Source organism: Diospyros lotus, chromosome 12 (assembly GCF_014633365.1).
Source record: "Diospyros lotus cultivar Yz01 chromosome 12, ASM1463336v1, whole genome shotgun sequence".
In the NCBI taxonomy this organism is placed as follows: domain Eukaryota; kingdom Viridiplantae; phylum Streptophyta; class Magnoliopsida; order Ericales; family Ebenaceae; genus Diospyros; species Diospyros lotus.
The window spans coordinates 20,685,773-20,709,719 of NC_068349.1; the positions used below are offsets into that span (position 1 = coordinate 20,685,773).

The 23,947-nt window shown below is 39.0% G+C and overlaps 1 protein-coding gene across 2 annotated transcripts; it reads left to right on the plus strand.

Moving 5' to 3' along the window:
• The first annotated feature begins 967 nt into the window (after positions 1 to 967).
• Positions 968 to 22,371, plus strand: LOC127787218 (uncharacterized). 2 transcript variants are annotated; one of them, XM_052315146.1, is made up of 6 exons: positions 968 to 1,253; positions 1,443 to 1,513; positions 14,383 to 14,477; positions 20,843 to 20,910; positions 21,660 to 21,770; positions 21,931 to 22,371. In XM_052315146.1, the coding sequence occupies exons 1-6, from the start codon at positions 1,009 to 1,011 to the stop codon at positions 22,064 to 22,066; spliced, it is 726 nt and encodes a 241-aa protein (XP_052171106.1). In that variant the 5' UTR covers positions 968 to 1,008; the 3' UTR covers positions 22,067 to 22,371. The 2 variants fall into 2 exon arrangements, with proteins under 2 accessions (XP_052171106.1, XP_052171107.1); XM_052315147.1 differs by having other exon boundaries at positions 21,833 to 21,970.
• Positions 22,372 to 23,947: the final 1,576 nt, after the last annotated feature.

Genomic DNA, 23,947 nt, shown 5'->3' on the forward strand with positions numbered 1-23,947 from the left:
AGTGATGAGGTGGAGCTGCTGCTGGTGGTGGCAATTGGATATGATGCATATGGGGCCACTCATTCACCTGCACTACACCACCATCCAGTGGCGGAGCCAAGAAAGAATTTTAGTTCGAGTCGAGAGCTAATTTTAATCCTGGCCAAATTATAAAAATTATAATTATTCATACTAATATATATAAAAAATTGAAAAATTCCCTGGCCAAATTATAAAAATTATAATTATTCATACTAATATATATAAAAAATTGAAAAAATAAAAAAACCAGTTGGAGCCTTCCCTGGCCAAATTATAAAAATTATAATTATTCATACTAATATATATAAAAAATTGAAAAAATAAAAAAACCAGCTGGGGCTAAGGCCCCAACTGGCCAACACGTGGCTCCGCCACTGCCACCACCCAATTAAAGCTAGCTTTCTAAAAATGTCTTTATTGGAAGCATGAATGAATGAAGCAGCACAGCATAGCATAGCAGTAGAAGTAGAACCAATTAACAAGAACAAAAAATGGGCGCCTCCCAACCCCAGGGTTCAGGGGCGGCCTTCATGGCCCCGTCGACAGGTATGGCCGCCATGGCACTCCACTATGTGTGCATATATATATATGTGTGTGTATTTAGGGATGTATACATATATGTCTATTTGTGTATGTGTTCTTCTATTTTTATCTTCATCTACTCTTTGTTCTTTGCTGCATCGTCTTTAGAGTGAATGGACCGCCATGATTGTCGAGCAGTTAATTGATAATTGAAGGAAAAAATGGCTGCAATAGTAAGAGTAAATATAATTTTTCAAAAAAAAGGGTATTTTAGATATATTAGGAAGTGGCTGTCAACGGTAAAAAAGTGGCTACTAATAGAATTTTCCAAGGGTGAATTCGGATTTCATGACGGTGAAATGTCCGTTTTGTCCCTCCAATTTCGAAATAATCATTGTCCACGGATAAGATGAGGAGAGGGGGTTAACGCTAAGGTGGCGGTGTTGGGATTGTGGGGAAAGGGCAATGGCTATGGCCTCTCCCATCAACTTTGCCCAATTCAATACCATCATCTTCTCCCGTCGACAGCCTTCCTTCTGCTGCTGCTGCTGCGCTTCATCGTCAGCTCCACCGAGAAAGCCGGAAAATACTACTACTAATACCAGTAGAAGATTGGTCTCCATCTCGGTTGCCTTCTTCTCTTCCCTCTCCGTGTCTCTGTGCACAGACGCCGCCATTGCCGGCAGCTTCTTGGATAAGTACGTCAAAAGGTAAATCACTAGTATTACTCATTTATGCCATCGGTTTATGCAATCGACTCGACCACCGGAGAGCTAATATTGCGGCATTTTCCCATGATTTTATCGATTAGTCGATAGTTTTCTAATTTCTAATGCGTGCGTGCTTTCCTGTAATTTATAATTCTGTGAATTCTTATTTTCTTCGGATGTATTGGCTAGGAAGAAGCTTGATCCGCTCGAGGCTTATGTGCCTGCTGTTATTTTGACGCAGTTGCAAATTGAGGACTTAGGTAATGTTAACTCCATTGCTTTCTTCTTCTTTCGTAATCGATGAAGTTTATAAATTAGGAATACAGAATGTTGTGGAAAAACAAATATGGGATAGATCAATACAATGGGCCATCCTAGTTGTAGGTGGTGAGCCTAAGGTCTCGGGTTCAGGTCTTGTGAACCTCAATTGCTCCCTCACTAGGTCTGGAGTAGTATAATCAAACTTACCGAAAAAATAGAAGTTCACAAATTAGGAACTATATATAGCTAGACATGGCATGTTTTCTGTTATTTCAGTTCTCATTGCATTTTCAGTTCTATTTTTTTTATTCATTAAATTAATGCTCCATATATGTAATATATGGTTATATTATAGTGAGAATTTGTGGTTTGATTCTCATTCATATATAATTTTCATTTTACTATTAATATATAAACTCATCTTTAAGCAAACTAGCACTCTTATTGGGCCAAGGAAAGTTGATTACAAGTTCACTTATAATTGTGTTGTAACGTGCAACAAGATTAGTATTTCTTGATAAAACCAACCACCAAAAAAGTTGGAATTGCGATGTGACAAACTAGCCTTTTCTCTATGGTTTCAAGACCAAGAGGTAGAACACTTCGTCAAATAGAAAAGATAAAGAATTGAAAGACTAAAAATGCTATATCTTTATTACTCTAAATGCCCCTTAAATAGATAAGATTCACATTACTAGCTCCGGAAAATAGCTCCTACATCTCCACTAGACCATGAACATGACCATTGTACAACTTAACAAACCACTAATGCATAAACCATACACTAAATCATGAACAACTATTTTAACTAAAACTACGGAACCACTAGTTCATGAGCATCCACTGGCATTTGACTAAATCACAATCTAATTCTTTATAACTCTTTCCCAACTAAAGCCAGAATTTATAACTCTCTCCCAGCATGTCTCTTAGATAGACATTTTCCCCCCCAAATGAAATGGTTTAGAGAGTAGGTCGCACTGCAATATGCCATCTAAATGCTTCCTTTTCTACCAGCTCCCTTGCAAAGTGATTTCGGGTCTCTGTGTGTCTTATGTGGCTGTGGTAGACTAAGTTCTTTGTCATTGCAATTGTAGTTTGATTATCATAATATATTGTTGTTGCTTCTACCTGATTCAGCTTCATGTCTTCCAGTATTGTTCTCAGCCTGGTTGCTTTACAAGCTGCTACAGTCATAGCCATATATTTAACTTTTGAGGATGATAATGCAATTGGTGGTTGCTTTTCAGATTCACCAAGAGAAAACACCTAATTCCAAAGAGAAAATATAGCTTATACTTGTTCAATTATCAACTGAACCTACCCAATTGCCACTAAAAAAATCATGCAACATAAGTTGTTAGTTTTAGTAAACCAAATTCCATACGAGGTTGTTCCTTTTACATATCTTAGAATTCTTCTTCCAACAACATAATGAAGCTTGCTTAGTGATGCAGAACCCAAACCAAATAAACAAGAGTAATCCCAACTACTCAAAACCAATATCAGTATTCAATATTATTCATCAAATTTTGTCCTTCAATACTTCACTATAGGATTATTTGTAGATAACTAATAGATAAAAACCTATTCTAACTAGGATTCCTTGATATAATCTAATTATTATTATAAAGGTAATCCCAATCTAATTAGGATTTTAGGAAATAAAAGAAATTAAAAGAAACTAGGAAATAAATTAAAATAAAGAAACTAATAAAACAATATCAATTTCTACTTTTATGCCTAAAATATTTGTGAAAACTGAAGATCCAACAATATTGTTTCTCAAAATATTTGTCTCCATGATCTTCATTATTCTCCCCTAATTGAAAAGAATTAGCTTCGACGAGTTGGACTATTAGTACCACTCCAAAAGCTCGGGATCTAGGACTCGAAAATCCTCTTCAGTGATACAATTATTATTTGAATATGGTTGATCTTTCCATTTGACAAGAAAATGGTGATAACCACCACCATGATAAGAAACCACAATCTCATCATGAAGCACGACATAATAACATCCTTTTGCTGCTGTATGTGTGGGATATAAGGAACCGAGTGACTTATAGGAACACTAGTAGGCAAGAGAGAGGAGGCTCAAATATGTTGTGGTAAGGAGTTACATCTTCCACATTGAAAACAAGACTAATATTCATATTATTAGGTACGTCAAGTGTATGAGCATTAGGTTCAAGTTTTCAAATGATAGGAAAGGGGCCACTAGCTCGAGCACGTAGTTTCTTGAAGGAATGCTTAGGGAAGTGCTCGGGGCGAATACGAACCATGACATAGTCACCTTTGTTAAATTCTCAAGCCCTATGATTTACATCCATAGCCAATTTATAGTCAACATTACTCGTTGCAATTTTCATTCTAATCTCAACATGTAAGTCTTGGATGTATTAGGCAAAATATTTAGCAGGCTCAAAAATTTGGCATATGGGGTGAGGGTATAAGATCAATAGGGGTGCGAGGTGAGTAATCATGAACAATCTCAAAATGAGTTTTACTAGTGGACTTATTAACAGAGTTGTTATAAGCAAATTCAGCATTTGGCAAAACCAAATCCCAATTTCCAAGCTTCTCGATATGTAAGCAAGTCTCCCAAACTATGATTCACAACTTCAGTTTGTCCATTAGTTTGGGGATGCAAGGAAAAATTGAATGTTGAACTTGTTCCAAATAGTTTCCATAGAGTCTTCCAAAAATAACTAACAAATTTGGCATCTCTACCAGATACAATTGAAGAAGGCAAACCATGCAACTTAACAACTTATCTAAAGAGCAATTTAGCAACATGGGAATCATATGTTGTCTTACTATAAGGAAGAAAATGTGCCATCTTAGAAAACCTATCCACTGCTACTAGAATTGAGTCATGTTCCTTAACAGTCTTGGGTAGACCTAAAATGAAATCCATACTCACATCTTGCCAAGGGGTATGTGGGATAGGAAGATGAGTGTACAAGTCCATGTTATTCTTCCTAGTCTTAGCTAGTTAACATGTGCAACACTATGAAACAATTCTAGAGACATCCCTTTTCAAAGACGGCCAATAAAATCTATCCTCAACAAGTGCAATAGTCTTATCTCCCAAAATGACCAACTAATCCCCCTTTATGCATTTCCCATATGAGAGTCTCTAAATGAAGTTCGTGGAATGCACAATTTAGTTCCTTTAAAAGATAACCATCATGAATGACAAAATCAACAAGGGGACGATGATTACCTTGACTAACCTTGAGGTAAATAGAGCTAAAATTTTGGAAATTAGGGTAAGTGTCCTTAACCTTATCAAAACCAAGAACCTTTGTACTCATCACTTGAAGAAGACTAACTATTCAGCTAAAGGCATCAACTACTTTGTTGTCAACCCCATAAAAATGCTCAAGGACAAAGGTGTACTCATTAAGGAATTCTACCTTACTTAGCATGCCTAGAGTTCAACTTCTTTTGAGACTTAAAGTATCTTAATACTTGATGATTAGAACATAGAACAAATTCTTGTGGCAATAGATGGTACCTCTAATAGCGAAGAGACTGCACAACAACAAAGAACTCTTTGTCATAGGTGGAATATTTTTGTTTAGCTTCATTGAGTTTCTTACTAAAGAATGCTAACACCTCCAACACTAATGCCATATGCATCACAAGCAACCTGAAAAGCTTTTCTAAAATCAGGGTGTTCTAAGACAGGTGTAGTGGCCACCCTTTCTTTGATTTCCTTAAAGGTTTATCAGCTAGACTAGGCCACAAAAACTCTCCTTTCTTCAAACAATCTATAATTGGAGCCATGATAGTACTAAATCCCTTTATAAATTTCCTATAAAAAGTAGCTAGGCTATGGAAAATATGAATCCCTAACACTATCCTAGGTTTAGGCCACTCTCTAATAGCTTGAACTTTCTCAGGGTCAATAGCTACACCCTTGGCAGAGATAATGAAGCCTAAGAAGAGCACTTGAGGTTGTAGAAAGGAACACTTCTTAAGGTTAACATACAATTTGGCAAACCTAAGCGTTAGGAAAACTTGTTTGAGGTGGTTTAGATACTCATTTTGGACTTGATAAAGATCAAGATGTCATCAAAGTAGACTACCAAGGATTTTCCTATGGAAGGTTTGAGTACTTGTGTCATAATTCTCATGAAGGTACTAGGAGCATTGGACAAGCCAAAGGGCTTAACTAACCATTCATAAAGTCCATCCTAGGTTTTAAAGGCAGTTTTCCATTCATCTCCAGGTCAGCTAAGAATCTGATGATACCCACTACGCAAATCTGTCTTGGAAAACCAACTAGAACTAGCCAATATATCCAAAATATCTTCCAATCTTAGAACGGGAAATTTGTACTTGATGGTAATAGGTGACTAACCGATTGCAAAATGTCAAGTTAGTTGTTTGTAACATAAAACAAGTCTCTAGAACATACAACAAGTTTCCTATCAAACTCCTATACATAACCTCGTCAACCTTTTCTTCCCCATCATTCATTATTATTGTTCTTGGAGTCTTCAGAATTGTTCTTTCAATATGAACCTCTCAAGAAGATTGTTTACACACTTTTCTTTGAGAAAAAAAAAATTCATTCCTCATTTCAAACTTATGAATCCTAAGACTTTTACACACTTACAGCAAACCAACACATTACTATTATAAATGAGATCTTTTGCATAAAGGCACACAATGAGTACTTCATTAGCTCTACAAACAACATACAACCAAGACACTTATCTGAGGGCTCTGTCATAGGATTTTTTTCAAGTCCATAAAATACCATTTGCAAATCTTTTAGTTTATCTTTAGACCTTTCAATTAGATGTCTTAATAAGTTGATGGGTTCCATTGTTCACCTATTAGGCATAAAACCAAATTGGTTTTGAAAGACCTTTGTGTCAGATCCTAGATTTGATTAGAGAATTCTCCATTATTTGGGAATGAATTTGGTAGGAAAAGTGAGGGGGAGAGGGGTAGAACTAGAGAGTTGAGAGGGAAGATGAGAGAGAGAGAGAGAGAGAGAGAGAGAGAGAGAGAGGGAGGGGGGGGGGGAATTTGAATTCTTTGATTGATCTTTCATGCTTTGGTATTGCTAGGTCATATCATTTTATACTGATCCTCAACAATAGATTAGGCGCCAAAGTGGTTACCCATCTAATACAACTTGCACCACTTGCCAAGCTAGAACATTCCTTTAGCTATGCAATATACTATTTTATTCATAAGGCCTAATAGCCAAAGTACGTGACATCCCCCCCCTTTCCCCCCCTTTAGCCATTTCTTGTTCTCAAGAAATGTGTAGTAGGCTGGCAATGTTGGGAAACTACCTTAGGAGATCTGGCAAGTATTCCCAAGTGTTGTTGTCTAAGTGGAGGGAAGACCATTTAATAAGCACTTGGGTGAGAGGAGCTCCCTGCCTGTAAGCAACCTATTTGTCTAGGATAGTTGTTGGTATCACTGGTTCCATTTCCTCCCTGAGGATTGGAGGAAGTGCTTGGCTGGTTACTTGTGTTCCAGTAACTTTCTTGAGTAGGGAGGCGTGAAATACAGGATGGATTTGTGATCCTTTAGGTAATTGGAATCGATAGGCCACTGGTCGTATCTTTGCAAGAACTGGAAAGGGCCTATGGAACTTGGGACTCAATTTAGATATTGGTTGGCAAGTTAGGGCCCTAAGATGTGGGTGGCTCAATTTCATGTAAACTTCCTCCCCTACTGAGAATTCCTTTTCACTTCGCCTCTTATTTGCCATTTGCTTCATCCTATTTTGTGCCTTAGCTAATTTTGTCTTCAACAATCGTAGAACATCCTGCCTTTGTTGTATATATACCCCAATAGCTGCCACTGTGGATTGCCCCCCAATAGCTAGTAAGAGGGTTGGTTTATATCCATAAAGGGCTTCAAACAGCGTCATTTTGATTGAATTGTGGTAACTTGAATTGTACCAACATTGAGCCACTGATATCCACTTATGCCATCTATTTGGCTGCAGGAAACATAGACATCTTAGGTAGGACTCTAAGCACTGATTAACCCTTTCCAACTGACCTTCTGTCTCCCGGTGATATGCGGTGGGCATATGTAGTTTAGTGCCCATAGATCGTACTAATTCTCTCCAAAATAGGTTGGTAAACACCTTGTCTCTATTAGATACTATGGAGTGTGGTACCCCATGCAACTTCACCTCATTATCTAAAAAAAATCTAGCAACTTCCAGTGCTATAAAAGGATGAGATAGGCCATAGAAAGGGCTAAACTTAGTAAATTGATCAACCACCACCAGAATACAATCCCTCCCTTCAGATTTTGGTAACCCTTCTATGAAATCCATGGTCACATTAGTCCATGCATGCTCCGAAATGGCTGAGGGCTATAAGAGGCTTGGGTGAGCCACTGTCTCATGTTTGCATCGTTTGCAAACGTCACAATTCATCACATAATCCCATGTGCACTTCTTCAGTTGTGGCCAACAAAAAACTTGCTTCACCTTCCGATAAGTATTTTGTATGCCTGAGTGTCCTCTTAGTGGTGATCCATGCAATGACTAAAGGATTTTGTTCTTCAATACCTCACAATCCCCAATCACCAGCTTGCCCTTGTATCTTATCAACCCATTGATCAAAGCATAGTCTGGACTGCTACTAGCATCAATGCTCAACTGCTCCAATAACTCTTTTACCCACACCCCTTTTTGATAGCTATCTGTCACTTCTTGGAACCAATCCAGTATTACTGTTGTAATTGCAACTGTCATTCCTTCTTCCTTGTAGTGAGACAATGTGTCTACTGCCACATTTTCCTTCCCTCTCCTGAATTGTATCACATAATCTAATCCCATTAATTTGGCTATCCCTTTCTTTTGTAAGTGGGTATGCAACCTCTGCTATAGTAGAAACTTGAGACTTTCGTGATCTATTTTGATGATGAATTGTCCTCCTTCTAAGTAATGCCGCCATTTATCCACAGCTATTAGGACTACCATCAACTCCTTATCATAGATGCTAAGCCCTTGGTGTCTTGGGGCTAGGGCAAGGATAAGGAAAGCCAATGGCTTGTCATCCTGTGATAGGGCTGCCCCTACCCTTGTGTTGCTGGCATCTATCTCCACGTGAAAGGTTTGTTGAAGTCTGGTAATCCCAATACAAGCACCTCACTCATTGCCTTCTTAAGCTGTTCAAATGCCTCTTCTGCTTTGTGGTCCCACTTGAACCCATCCTTCTTCAATTGTTTTGTTAGTGGCTTGCTAATCAGCTCATAATTCTTTACAAATTTTCTATAATAGCCTGTGAACCCCAAGAATCCCCTTAGTACCTTGATGTTGGTGGGCTTAGGCCATGCAATTATCGCCTCAATCTTCTTAGGATCTGTGCCAACTCCTACCTTGGAAATAATGTGCCCAAGGTATTCCACTTGTTTATGTGCAAAGGCACATTTTAACCGTTTGATGTACAACTAATTGAATCTCAAGATCTCAAAAGTAGTCCTAAGATGCTCAAGGTGTTGGTCAAATGAAGGATAGATTAGGATATTGTCAAAGAAGACTAATACAAATTTTCTGAGGTATGATTCAAATATATGGTTCATGAGAGCTTGGAATGTGGCTAGGGCGTTGGTTAGGCCAAAAGGCATCACAGTGAATTCATAGTGGCCATGGTATGTCTTGAAGGCTGTTTTTGGTATATCAGGTGGGTTCATCCGAATCTGATGATAGCCATACCTTAGGTCCAATTTAGAGAATACAGATGCATGTTTGAGCTCATCTAGCAAGTCTTTGATGATAGGGATTGGAAACTTGTCTTTGATGGTGATGGCGTTGAGTTGTTTATAATCAACACAAAAACACCATGTCCCATATTTCTTTTTAACCAAAAGGACGAGAGAGGCAAAAGGGCTATGGCGAGGCCTAATCATGGATTGGTTTAACATGTCTCTCATAATCTTTTCAATTTCAGATGTAAGCTTGGGAGGGTAATTGTAGGATCGGATGTTTATTGGATCAACATTTGGTTGTAGGGGTATGGAATGGTCCAAAGACCTCTCAGGGGGTAGTGACTTAGGTTCTACAAAAAGGTCCTAATATTCAAACAGTAATATATCAAGTAGGGCCAATTCATGTACCCGCCATGAGGTCGGCTGCTGTCTGTGGTCAACCATAGTGCATTTCCCTTCTTCTTCCTCATGGTGCTTAGTTTCCCCCTTGGTTTCAATTGAGAACAATTGGGCCACCTGGGATATTTTCTTCCTGAACAGCTATTGCAACTTCTTCCTTTTAATCAAATTACAAGTTCCCATCTCCATATTTCCCTGAAAGACCACCATCCTGCCTTTCTTTTCAAGAGATACCTCCATCTTGTTAAAATCAAAATTGATCGGGCTCACTCCTTTCATCCAATCGACCCCCAATACTATGTGGGCAGCCTCTAAGTTTTAATAACCTCAAATCAACTTTGAAGACTTCCCCCCTACATTTCCCAGTAGAAACCCAAACAAGCGGATTTGCTCACCACCTTATTCCCATTCGCCAAGGTGACTGATAGTGGTTGTGTACTCGCTAGCTGGCACTTCATCTTCTTAGTCGTTCCTTCATCAATGAAACTGTGGGTGCTCCCACTGTCAATCAAAACCATTAGGGTGCTATTCAACACTTTTCCCTCTACTTTGATTATCTTACTACTGGCTATTCCCTTGATCACATGTAAGGATATTGCTCCATTTTCTTCTTCCAATTCTTCCACTATTGGGGTTAATTACACCAATAATCACTCAACTTTGCATTCTATTATTGTTTGGTCATTGAACTTTGAAATGTTACCTGTTAGTCACTAATATTTCAAAACTGTTACTGCTTAGTCACTAAACTTTAAAATGTTACCTGTTAGTCACTAATATTTCAAAACTGTTTTTCATCCATCACTTGTGAACGTAAAGTTCAGTGACTAACGAGTGACGGGTAAAAAACGATTTTGAGATATTAATGACTAGCAGGTAATATTTTAAAGTTCAGTGACTAAGCAGTAACAGTTTTGAAATATTAGTGACTAACAGGTAACATTTCAAAGTTTAGTGACCAAATAGTAACAGAATGCAAAGTTGAGTGATAATTGATATAATTAACCCTCCACTATTGCTAGACCTTCATCTTCTTCCCCTTCCAGTAGAAGCAACTGCTTTTTGCATTGATGTTTGGGAGAGTACTTATCCCCACATCCAAAACACAATCTTGCTTGTCTCCTCTACTTTATGAGTTTGTCCCTCTATTGCAAGGTTGGGGTGGATGATGGGGTTACTTGGTATCGAGTTCCTGTTCTTGCCTTCAGGAATTCCTTTCCCTGTATCTTCCCACTAGATTGTATTGGCCCTTGATTCCTTCCTTTATTTTGTCCCCTCTGTTAAGTCTTGTAAAGAGGCCCCCTCTGCTGCCTCTTAAATAGTCTTTGATTTCAACATCTTTATTGCTGATCGAAGCTCGTCACTCAATCCCCCTACAAAACTTGATACAAATTACTCTTCTGTCATATAAGGATTTCAGCACAACATGAGGGATTTCAACTCTTCAAATTTCAGTTGGTATTCTTGTATTGTTCCCTCTTGTTTCAACCTATTAAATTCCTCCACTATGTCCATCATGCCCTGTTCACAGAACCTTCCACATAACCCCTTGGTAAAACCATCCCAATTATAGTTATCCCTAACCTTGGACCATCCCTGGAATCACACATCACCAACATCATTGAGTTAGGTCGATGCCAGGGCCACTATCTGGTTTTTAGCTACCTGGTGGATGCTAACTAGTTTCTCACCTTACCCACCATCGAGGCTTTTGTCCCTCGAATACAAGTAATTCTAGTTTTGATACAGGAAAACGCGATTGATATGGTGTAGTTTGTGTCTCCTGGCTCCTTTCAACTACGTTTTCTCCCATCGTAGTCGGATTCACCTCAAATTCTGATGATCTAGCACTTCGGTTATTGGTTCCAATTCTAGGTAGGATTGGTTCTAGCCTATCTCTAGGGGGAAAATTAGGCAAGATTTTTACCTGATTTTGGCTGGAAAACATGAGCATAAATTGTTGCAATTAATCGCGCAATGTGTTGCCTTGCTCTCGCATTTCCTCCCGTATGTGATCGTGCATATCATCTCGCAATCTCTCCGCAACTAATTCCAACTTCCTGTCTACTGTCGATCCGATCATCTCTTCTATGGATCCCACTTAGTTCTGCATCTCCACCACCATTGTTGTCACTTGTTGCAACTGTGACTCCATTTGCTTCACGCAGGTACCGTCGGCCACAGTATCTTATTGCTGTCACTTGTTGCAATTGTGACACCATTTGCTTCATGCGGGTACTGTCGGCCATGGTATCTTATTGCTTGAGTGTTCACTGGCTAGGAACTTGCTCTGATACCAAAATGTCAGATTCTAGATCTGACAGGAGAATTTTCCGTTATTTGAGAATGAATTTGGTGGGAAAAGTGAGAGGGAGAGGGGTAGAATTAGAGAATTGAGAGGGAAGATTTGAGAGAGAGAGAGAGAGAGAGAGAGATAGCTTGAATTCTTTGATTGATCTTTCATGCTTTGGTATGGCTGGGTCAGTAGTTATTTTATATTGATCCTCAGCAACAGATTGGGCACCAAAGCGGTTACCCATCTAATACAACTTGCACCACGTGACCATCTAATACAACTTGCACCACTTGCCATGCTAGAACACTCCTCCAGCTATGCAATATACTACTTTATTCATAAGGCCTAATAGCCAAAGTACGTGACACTTGGTTTCCCTCCTTAACCTTTACTCAATTACTCTCACCCAAAATTTCATAGCGGCCTTACTTGGTTTCTCTATGATTTTCACAACTTTGAATAGCTCCTTTATTCTTATAAATAGGCACTAATATGCTATTTCTCCCCTCCTTTGACATCCTTTTTTATTTAAAAAATCACATTGTATAAATTTGTTTACCAAGAAGGCCCTCTTTTCCCATGCATTTCCACATTTTTATTTGGATATTTTCTAGTCTAACTGCTTAACTATTTATCATTTTCTATGCTTGCTTTACTTTGTGATAAATACATCTGTAAAATATGTAATTTTTATCTTCTTTATAATTACTAAGATGGACAAATATAATACTTGTCTCTAAAACATCTATAAATACATCTATAAAGTAGAAACTTAAGTTTGTATTTTATGCATTTTACTTGGCTCAAATCTCATGTTTTCATTTCCCCTGCTAACTTATATATATATATATATATCTTTCCCCATCTTTCTCATGTCAACAACAACAACAACAACAACAACAACAACATGCAAACAAATTTTCATGAACTTCTGACTTTGCTTCACTAAATGCTTTATTTGGTTCTTTCTTTGCCAAGATATCTCTTTAGGTTTTCTTCATTACAACATGTATGTGAAGTTTGTACCAAAGTTCTTGAGGTTTTGATTTTTTCTTGTTTCTCTACATTCCAGAACCAAGACACTTTCTGGTTTGGAGCGTTTTCATTTGATTCTCTTAGGGCCCTTTTTGGTTGTATTTCAAATAGCAATAACTATCTCAATTGACATTTGGTTAGCCTCTTTTTTGACAGTCCAATCTCTTTTGCCACAGTGTTTTTCTTAAAAATAATTTGTTTTTCACCTTTTAAATCCTACCATATGATTCTTGGGCTTTGTTTTGCATCATTTTTTTTTTCATTTTTTATATGAACATCAAGTACCAGAAGCTTATATTGAGTGGTTAGGCATTCTCCTAGTACAATTTTACAATTCTTACAATATAAGCAGTGCTTTTGTCTCATAAGAAAATAGTCTAGGTTCACTATCTTTCATGAACATGCTTTGAAAAGTCTTGGCATTACTTTGATACCCTTTTTTCAAAACATCTCAAGCTTCTTCTGATTTTGCTGCAGCTGAAATATGTGAAAAAATTGCCCACAGCTTGCTGGATGAGAAATAGTGTCTTTGCACCCTTTTTTAAATATCCCGCAATGCTTCAACTGAAAGGCCAGCTTCCATATATAGCCTCTCTCCATCAAGTCCCACAAGTCTTGGGAGAAGAACTTTGTTGTCATCTTTATGCTCCATATAACATATCTACTTTATTGGAAAAGTGAAACTGTAGGCTGCAAAGGATTGTTGCTGACTGTCATTTCTGATTATGTGCTTCAAATGGAAAATTTTATACAAGCTTTGATACCAGGTGATAAAACCAGCATCCAGAACAACTGAAAAAACAACAAACTAGTTTTCTCTCTACTTTCAAGACCAAGAGAGGCAGAACGTCAATCAAATAGAAAAAAGACAACAAAGAATTGCAAGACTAAAAGTGCTATATCTTTATTACTCTGAAATTCTCCTTAAATAGAAAAAATTCACTACTAACTCCCCAAAATTAGTTCCTACATCTCCACTACCATGAATACCACTATTACAAAAACTAAAGACCAAGAATGCATAAACCATCCACTAAACCATAATAAACAACTCTTATCAATAAAAATATAAAAGTAAGGAACCATTAATGCATGAACTATCTACTGACATTTTTTCTTTCTTTTGCTGGTAACCATCCACTAACATCGGAATAAATCAACAAGCTAACTCTTTTACTAAACAAGATATCTACGACTCACAAACTTAATTTTCTACATTTCCTTTGACATCTCTTTTATTTCTTGGTGTAATACAGCTGCATATTTGTAATTGAGAATGCCATGTCCAATTTGGTGCTCAAGTTTGCTTTGTACTAATATATCCATGATGGAGATGGCATTGCTTATTTTTTATAATTGGTTTTTTTTTTTACGTGTTCTTGTTGCAACTAAGTTGGTGGATTGAAACTTGCATTTGTTTTCCATCCAATGCAGGAAAAACTCTTGAAACTGATCAACCTCAATATGGTTCCTGCCGGAATTTATTACGGTCTGGTCCGGCTGCTTCTCTTCGCATTAATATTCGAGCTGTGAGTTGAGGATTTAATAAAATGTCCTCATTCTGTCTTCTTCCAGTAATAATCTTTCTTTTCCCTACATCTCATTTCATCTTACGTTTTAGTCAAGGACTCTTACCACTACACCTGATTAAGGTCAGAACAATATTAATTAATTTGGACCTTTTATGCCCGGCCTTCAGTGAACATGCACTTTGCTAGTCCTAAGAGAACAGTAATGGTTTTATGTGGTGTCCTTCAACTGATATAATGGTTATTTGGCAATGCTGGTGGATAGGGTAGAACCGTAGAAGGTGATTGTCAGTTTAGTACTTCGTGTCATCTGTGCATATTGCTTAACATATAAAGCATTGACTTCATGGAAGATTTTACCGTAGTCATATTCAGCTGTCATCAAAGCTAGAGATAACCCAAAAGAGTAAAATCTATCCCATTCAGCAAAATGATAGATTATTGAAGATAATCTACCTTGGTTTACTGAAAAATGGAGAGAATTACACTAGACAATTAAGTAAATGAAAGGAAAATGGACTTTTGAGAGGTCCACACTCTCCCAATATCTCCCTTACTTCTGAATGCCTTTCTATTCTACTATCTTCCCTATTTATATGTTGCTCCAGCTATGCTCCTCTAACAGAATCCGTTGTACGCACATGCCACTTGCTTGCTCTCCCTATAATGCCCTTTAACCGTTTTTGTTGCTTTCTCCCTTTCCCTTATCACTATTCTGCCCCAGCTTATTCCGTCTTTGGTAATGGAATTGTATGGGTCTTCTATCAATGCCTCCCCCCATAGAACTCACCTTGTCCTCAAGGTGGAAATCAGGAAATTGTTGCTAGAGCATGTCATAGGGTTCCCAGGTGGCTTCCAAAGGTGGCATCCCTTTCCACTGAATGAGTACATCCAAGCCTCTTAGGTTCTTACCCATTCCCGGCCTTACTCCAATAACTGCCTCCGGTTCTACTAACATCTCTAGTTCTTCACTGAGTTGGCTAGGTATATCAGTTAGGGCGGTAAGCATACCGTTGGCCTTGCGTCATTGGGAAACATGGAAGATGGGATGAATGCTGCAAGTCGCAGGCAAGGACAGCTTGTAAGTGACTTGCCCAACCTTCTTCTCCACAGCGAATGGGCCATAAAATCGACGTGCTAGCTTCTTATTAAGACATGTAGCCAGCGACTTGCGGCGATAGGGTCTGATCTTCAAGTAAACCATGTCTCCCACTTCAAACTGAACATCCCGCCTTTTCCCATCTGCCCTTGCTTTCATCTGAGCTTGAGCCCGCTGCAATTGAACCTTCAATTCATCCAACATCTAATCCCTTGCAACCAGCTACTGCTCCACTGTCGACACCGGGGTAGAACCCCCTTCGAACCGCAATAACCCCGGTGGCTCCTGTCCATAAACCACCTGGAAGGGAGTAAGTTTGGAAGCCGTGTGGTAAGAAGTGTTGTACCATAACTCTACCCATGGTAGCCAGCTGAACCAAGCCTTTGGTTTTCTTGATGCAAAGAATCACGGATAGGTTTTTAGTGTCTGGTTTAGTTATTCCGTCTGCCCATTCGATTAGGGGTGGTAAGCTGTACTTTTGCATAGCTTCGTGCCCTGGAGGTGAAATAATTCTTCCCAAAAATGGCTCATGAAGACCTTGTCCCTACTTGACACAATAGATTGAGGCACCGCGTGTAGGCGTATCACCTCCACAAAAATCGCAGCCACATTGCTAGCAGTAAAACAGTGTTTGAGTCCTATGAAATGTCCATATTTGCTCAATCTATCCACCACGACCAATATAGTGTCCATATTTCCAGATCTAGGCAAGCCTTCAATAAAATCCATAGCTATATCTTCCCATACCTGACTTGGAATAGGGAGTGGCTGCAAAAGGCCTCCCGGTGGTAAGGCTTGGTATTTGTGTTGCTGGCAGATGGCACATTGGTTCACATAGCGATGGATATCCCCCTTCATTCCAACTCAATATACATTCGCTGCTATCCCCTTGTATGTCTTCAAGAACCTTGAATGTCCACCCGAACTCCCATCATGCCCCTCTTGGAGCAATGTAGGAATCAAAGTCGATCCCTTAGGCAAGTATAATCTGCCCTTGAATAAGAGTTGATTATTGGCCCACTGATAGTCAGGCTTGGCCGACAGATCCCGCTGTATTTCTTGGATCAATTTCTGCAATTCCACATCTGCCTTCACTTCCTTAGCCAGCTGTTCAAGTTGAATAACCTTAGGAACTGTTATTGCAAAAAGACTAGCTGAGTGATTGATCCTAGAGAGGGCATCTGTTGCCTTGTTCTCCCACTCGGGCCGATATTGGATGTCAAACTGATAGCACATCAGTTTCAGCAATCATTTTTGGTGTTTGGGACTCACCAATCTTTACTCCATGAGAAACTTCAAGCTCCTCTGATCAGTGCGTATGATAAACTTTCGGCCCAATAAATAGTGCCTCCATTTTTGGACTGCAAACACTATTGCCATCAACTCCCACTCATACACCGACTTGTTGTGGCCGTTAGGATTAAGTGCATGGCTGTAAAAAGCAATGGGGCGATGCTCTTGTATCATATAGCCCCTAAACTTGATCCGGACTCATCCGTTTCCACCTCAAACCATTTAGTGAAATCTGGTAATGCCAGCACTGGTAAGGAGGTCATAGCTTCCTTCAATTGCTGGAAGGCTTTCTCTGCTGTTTCATCCCAACCGAACCCATTCTTTCGTAGTTTTTCTGTGAGAGGCCACGCTAACTTCCCATAATCTTTCACAAACCGCCTATAGAACCCTGTCAGTCCCAAAAACCCTCATAATTCTTTTATTGACCCCGGCCTTGGCCACTCAAGCATGGCCTTAACTTTTGGGCTGGTCAGCAGCCACCCCTTCATGTGAGATGACATGGCCCAAATACTCCACTTTCCGCTACCCAAACTGACACTTTTTTCTGTTTGCATAGAGTTGGTTTGCAGCCAACACCTTCAACACCTCTTTCAAATGCTGCTCATGTGCCCCCAAGTCCTTGCTAAATACCAAAATATCATAAAAAAAAAAACCAACACGGATCGTCTCAACTGACCTTTGAAGATCTCATTCATGAGGGACTAAAATGTTGCCGGTGCATTGGTCAGCCCGAAGGGCATGACCAGAAACTTGTAGTGCCCCTCGTGAGTATGGAATGCCATCTTCGGCACATCTTCTTCCTTAACTCTAATCTGGTGGTATCCAGCCTTCAAGTCCATCTTTGAAAACACCGTGGCCCCATGCAGTTCATCTAACAACTCATCAATCACTGGAATAGGAAATTTATCCAGCACCGTTACTTTATTCAGGGCTCGGTAATCTACACAAAATCTCCATCCCCCATCCTTCTTTTTTACCAACAAAACAGGGCTGGAAAAGGGACTAATACTAGGTCTAATAATCCCGGCAGCAAGCATTTCTCGTACTAGCCTCTCAATTTCATTTTTTTGAACATAGGGGTAGCAATAGGGCCTCACGCTTACTGGGGTAGCTCCCGGCTGTAAGTTGATAGCATGTTCTCGTGTCCTTCTTGGTGGCAGCCCTCCTGGATCATTAAATACTTCACCGAACTCAGCCAACACTTGCTGGATACCACCCTATGTGACAGCAGTGAACTCCCCACAATCCGCTGAAAGACACCCTAATTCAAGAAGCACACCCTCCCCGTTGTCCTTTAGTGCTTTCATCATGGCCTTCAAGGTGACAAGGGTTTTGCTTAAACTTGGATCCCCTTGCAACGTGACCATCAGTCCTCCTGCATTGAATCTCATAGTTAGGGACTTCCAATCAACTTGTACCTTGCCCAAGTTTGCCAACCATTTCATTCCTAGGATGACATCCGAGCTGCCCAGCTCCAAAGGAAGAAAGTCCTCAGTTATCTCCAAGTTTTGAAGAGAAAGAAGCACCCCCTTATAGATTCCGGCACCTTGCATAGCAATCCCCTTTCCCATGATCACTCTATAGCCCGCCGTCTCTGACCTTGGCAGTCCCAGTGTTTGTACCAGCTCAGCTGCAATGAAATTATGCGTAGCCCCGCTGTCTACAAGTACTACGACCTCGTGGCCAGCAATCTGCCCTCGCATCTTCATGGTTTGGGGTGGGGTAAGCCCCACCACTGAATTCATAGACAATTCTATCATCTCTCCCTTAGCCTCTCCTGCACCTCCCATTCACCCCCTCCTTCCGTCTCCTCTTCTACCCCCAGCTCTTCCTTCTCTTCATCATAAATCACCATGACTTGTAACTCCTTGTTTTTGCAGCGATGCCCAATAGAATACTTCTCATCACATCTAAAGCACAACCTCTTCTCCCGTTTGGCCTTCAAATCTGCCTCACTCAGTGTCGTGAAAGGTGGATTACTCCGCTTACGGGATTCCGGTGCAGCACAACCGCATTGGTTGTTGCTGGCTTTAGCGATGCTGGTGGGGCAACCATGCTCACCGATCAGTGGTGGTTTGGAAATGGGTTGAACTGAGTCGTTCCCCTGTTTTGACCACTTCCGAAGGAGCCTCCCCTGACTACCATATTTCTCCTCAATTCGTTGGGCCACTTCCATGAGTTGATCCAATCCATTCGGCCTTAGCATTCTCAGTTCCGCTCTGATTTCCGGCTTCAACCCATTGATGAATTGGCCCTCCAACAAGGCCTCCGGTATGCCTTCCAAAGGTGAAGCCAATGTCTCAAAGCAAATGCGGTACTCTCTAACTGATCCCCACTGCCTAAGGGCAAGGAATCTCTCCTCCAGGGTCCCCTCATGCGTGAACCTAAATCGGCTTCTTAGCATCACCTTCAGTTCTTCCCAACTTCGTACCCGCCTCCGCCTTTGTTCCCATTGGAACCATGCGAGCGTTGGCCCATTAAAACAGAGGGTTGCAGATTCCAACTTCTCCAGCTCCGTCAACTAATTGACGATTAAATACCTTTTAGCCCTGAAAATCCAACCATCTGGATCTTCTCCCTCGAAGATCGGCATTTCCAGGCGCCTCCCCTTGTAATCGGACCTTCCTGCCCCTTGAACTCTATCATCCCCATCGCCTCTGCCCATTCTCACTTCTGGCGTTCCCTCCATGAACGAAGAGGAACCTTGCGGCAGCTCCATCCCCTCCTGCTTCCCTTTTCTCCCTCGCTCTTGTTCATCCCAATGCGCCATCAGGAGAGTGAATTGATCCATCAGGAGAGTGAATTGATCCATCAGCGTGGCCATATTTTTGTCAATTCCACTCACCTTCTGCACTTCCGACTTCAGTGAGTCTAACCCACTGTACAACCCATCTATCCGCCCTTCCAGGTCCCTTACTCTATCACTAAGGTTCACCACGAGGATCAATTTTGTTGCTCTGATACCAAATGATAGATTATTGAAGATAATCTACCTTGGTTTACTGAAAAATGGAGAGAATTACACTGAAAAATTAAGTAAATGAAAGGAAAATGGGCTTTCGAGAGGTCCACACACTCCCAATATCTCCCTTACTTCTGAATGCCTTTCTATTCTACTATCTTCCCTATTTATATGTTGCTCCAGCTATGCTCCTCTAACAGAATCCATTGTATGCACATGCCACCTGCTTGCTCTCCCCATAATGCCCTTTAATCGCTTTTGTTGCTTTCTCCCTTTCCCTTATCACTATTCTGCCCCTGCTTATTCCGTCTTTGGTAACAGAATTGTATGGGTCTTTTATCAATTCAGCAAAACAGAAATCTTCAAGAGCTCTACTCTCTTGCTGATAGCAATTATGATATCTAAGGTATCCTTTAGTCTCCAAAACTAGACAAGGACTAATTCAGGGAACTTGGATTGGCACAAGAAACTATGCTGGAATCTTGATCGATAGCTTGGTATTTCAGCTACAATATGGTTTTAAAATGAACAGTTATAAAGGAAAAACAAAGTTGGTGGATGAAAAGAATCACAAAAAAAGTCATCTAATCAAGGAGAAAAGCTCACTATCAGAGTTTTGAAGTATCTTTGTCGGAACATTCAATATATAATTTTCATATAAATGAGTCTTTTTCAGTTATAAGTCTATACCTGAGTGATAAATGTTGTGAGTCTTGTTGTTACTCTATTAGAAAAATAGCTCCAAATGAGTTAAATCAATTTTTTTTGGCTGGTAAGTCCTCCAATTGATATAAAGCATACTTAAGAAACTTAAGATACTCCAGGATACCTTGATGATGATGATTCTCATTTGTTCCAAATAGCTGAATTTTTTCAACAACCTGTCATATTAAATGGTTTCAATGGAGTCTGCTATATTGATTGAAATTATTCAAAATTGTTATCATTTGCCCCATCCCAACTTTTTGTGTATTAGTTGCTATAATTCTTCTAATTTCCTTGAAGCTACAGGTAGCTCAATATGCAGTTGACAGTGGCAATGGAAAAACTGCTTTCCAGAGTGTTGACCAATGTCTCAGGTAGTATATCGTCCACTGATTCAGGGATAACAATGACAACAGAAAGGTTGTGTGCATTTATAGATTTAGAATGAATTTGTTTTTGTTTAAATATTTTACAGTTATAGCTTGCCTCTTGATTTTAGAGAAGTTCTATAGAAGTTATAACTATGAAGATCCTACTAGCAGCATATACTCTCCCCCTCCTCAAGTATCTTGGATCCACCCCTCCAATGCTACTCCAATGGCCAACTCTCCTCCATTTTGTATTTTGAAATTGAAATCTGCTGATTTGAAATGCAACCAAGTTGAAAATTTGAAACTAAAAGTATTAGACATTTTCTCTATCTCTGTATACTCTGGGTTGTCTTTGGGAAAGACATATTATTTGATGTATTTGAATGAGTAATTTAGGTCAAGGCTGCTAAACTATGCGATAAGCTTGTTTCAGTTTTAGATAACTTCAGGGTAATTGAGCCAGAGCCAAGTGTGCGCTTCAAAATTTTGCAGCACAGAGAACTTGAAATTAAATTTTTTTAAATCGACCCATGAAAATGATCACGCTACAGCTGTATTTCCTTTTCTAGGTTACGTTTTCAATTGCAAAAGGAACATTATCCGTTGCATGATACAAATTTGGACTATGTCCTGTGGAATAGAGAAACTATCCAAGCTAAATGAGCCAGTTGAATACTGTAATATTTGCATGCTAAGAAGTTTCATTATTCCTGTCAAACCAGTGATTATTATTCATTTACGTATTGTTGAAGGGCTTTGGAGGAACTTGATTCTTTGCTCCTGCGTGCATCAAGAAATGATGGAGAAGCCTCAGTTGAGTCAATGAAGACTAAGATTGGTACTGCTATTGATGCATTGGACAGGTAAATCACTTAATAAATTGATCTTGTTCTAGTACAGATCACAATTGTTTCGTTTTTTTCAGGTTTCATAAGCATCTTCGTCTCCGCTGTGTATCATATAACTGAAGATTATATATTTGGATAGGAAAGCTACCTAAAGTTAAGTGTCTTTTTTCGACAGCCTCCTCCGAACTGTTCCTTCTGAGGTGCTAGACAAAGGGAAGGCTATTGCCGATGCATATAGGCTCCCAGAAGATGAAGATATAACACCTGAAAATTTGGACCCAGAAATGAAGCAATTGGAATCCATATTATGATTTCTTGATACTTGCTCGCTCAAGTAGAACCCCTTATCATACATCCTCAGCTCAGTCTTCAAAACAGCATCGAGAGAGACAAACTGTCCACTTACGTAATGCTGCTACCACTTCACAATCAAAAGCATTTGAACTCATCTAATATGTATGTATATTTGCCCTCTGCTACGGTTAGGCCATGTTGGTCTCATATGTATTGTTAACCACTTTGGGTTTAGGCATTGTTAACTTCACTGAGCAGTTACTTCAGATTCCCATTGATGTACAAATGTCCAATTATATGTATGTGTGTGTTTTTCCTTTCCTTTTCCTGATTTTTCAGATTTGAAATTTTGTAGGGGATTGTTGGAGAATTTTGAAGTAACGAAAGTTTCAAATTGCATTTTGTTAATGAACTTCTTATTGAGTGATTTAAGAATTTAAATTACTAGTCAGAACAAAAATTAAGTATTAACATGTGATGTTAATGTTATATGGTTTTCATAATTCAATTCACAAATCCATAGTCTTAGTCCATCGAATAAGAGTTCTTTTTTAACTTAGATTTTTGACTAGGGCCAAATGTGTCTTAGAGTGATATCAAAGCTAATTTAAAATTATTATTTAGTGGGTGTGGATCAAAAACAGTAAGGAAATTGACTTGATTCCATTGACATTTGGGATTTGGCCAAGAATCAGAACCCTTTCATTATCATATGAGAGCAAAAGCAATCTTTTTTTCTTCTTAATAATAATATGAAAGAAAAGCAAGGACTTGGAGTTTTTAAAAATAGAAAATACAAAATCAAATTATTATTATTATTAGTAGTAGTAGTAGTAGTAGGTTAAAAGAGAGTGATGTGAAACTTCATCTCCTTGAGAATATTCACCACAAGATCCTTACATTCATTAAAAAGTTATCTTCATATCAATTAATATTATTATTACAATTTAGTCAGCAAGAACATTAATTTAACACCAAAAAAGCCTTGACTTGACGTATCAGTTGATGGACAGTGGTAGTTGAAGTTGTTGCATTTGCTTGGGCTTGCTATTTTTGGAAGTAAATAAAAAAAGAAAGAAAGAAAGAAAGAAGTGCTCTGGATGATTGGTTGGGAAGTAGTTTCTACTACTCTTCTTCCAGGCCAGGCCCTGCCCTACACTCATGGTCTTGATTCATCTTCTATGAGTAGTTGGCTGATTGCCTTTTCTCCACCTACCACCGTGACTTTTGGCTTATACTACCAATTATAGGAGTAGATGACTTACACATCTAAATGGATCTAATTAGGTAGAGATCCATCCATCCATCCATCCATCCACAAAGGTCAGTCTCAAATATTCTCTCTACTCAACAATATGATCACTAGTCCTAGTTTGGATTTAAAATCAGTATATCACTTACAATAATGTCATTCAAAAGTGGTTGTGTATATTTTTAGAATAGTAATTATGAATTTTCATTGATAGTAAGACCATATTAATAGACTTATCATTTTGGGTGAAATTTTTGTTCTTATAGCATGTTGACAAAATGATATTCATATAAATTTCTTACATAAAGTAATATCACTAAATAATGTCACATTACCACTCAAGATGGCTGAATCACCCATCCAACTGAGATTCAGAGGAGTCCTTAAATTTGGGTAACCTACGACCCTTCAATATATTACTTGAATGAATTTAAAAGAGAGTAAAAAATGGTTTGAATGAGCAGTGTTGACTTCTATAGAGTTAAAAGCCAATGTACAGTGTCTTTAATCAATTGAATGTTCATTTTTATTATAAAAAGAGATATTTTTTTACAACTGTGTATTTTGCATAATTATAATTATTAAAAAGCTAGATGAATGTTTGATAGGTAGTTTAGGATCATCTGTTAGCATGGATTAGGACTTG

Bases quoted from the DNA above. Each gene is read 5' to 3' on its own strand.
- LOC127787218 (XM_052315146.1), top strand. From the start codon at position 1,009: ATGGCTATGGCCTCTCCCATCAACTTTGCCCAATTCAATACCATCATC. The intron at 1,254-1,442 runs GTAAATCACTAG...TGTATTGGCTAG, and splicing joins TTGGATAAGTACGTCAAAAG to GAAGAAGCTTGATCCGCTCG. The intron at 1,514-14,382 runs GTAATGTTAACT...CATCCAATGCAG, and splicing joins GTTGCAAATTGAGGACTTAG to GAAAAACTCTTGAAACTGAT.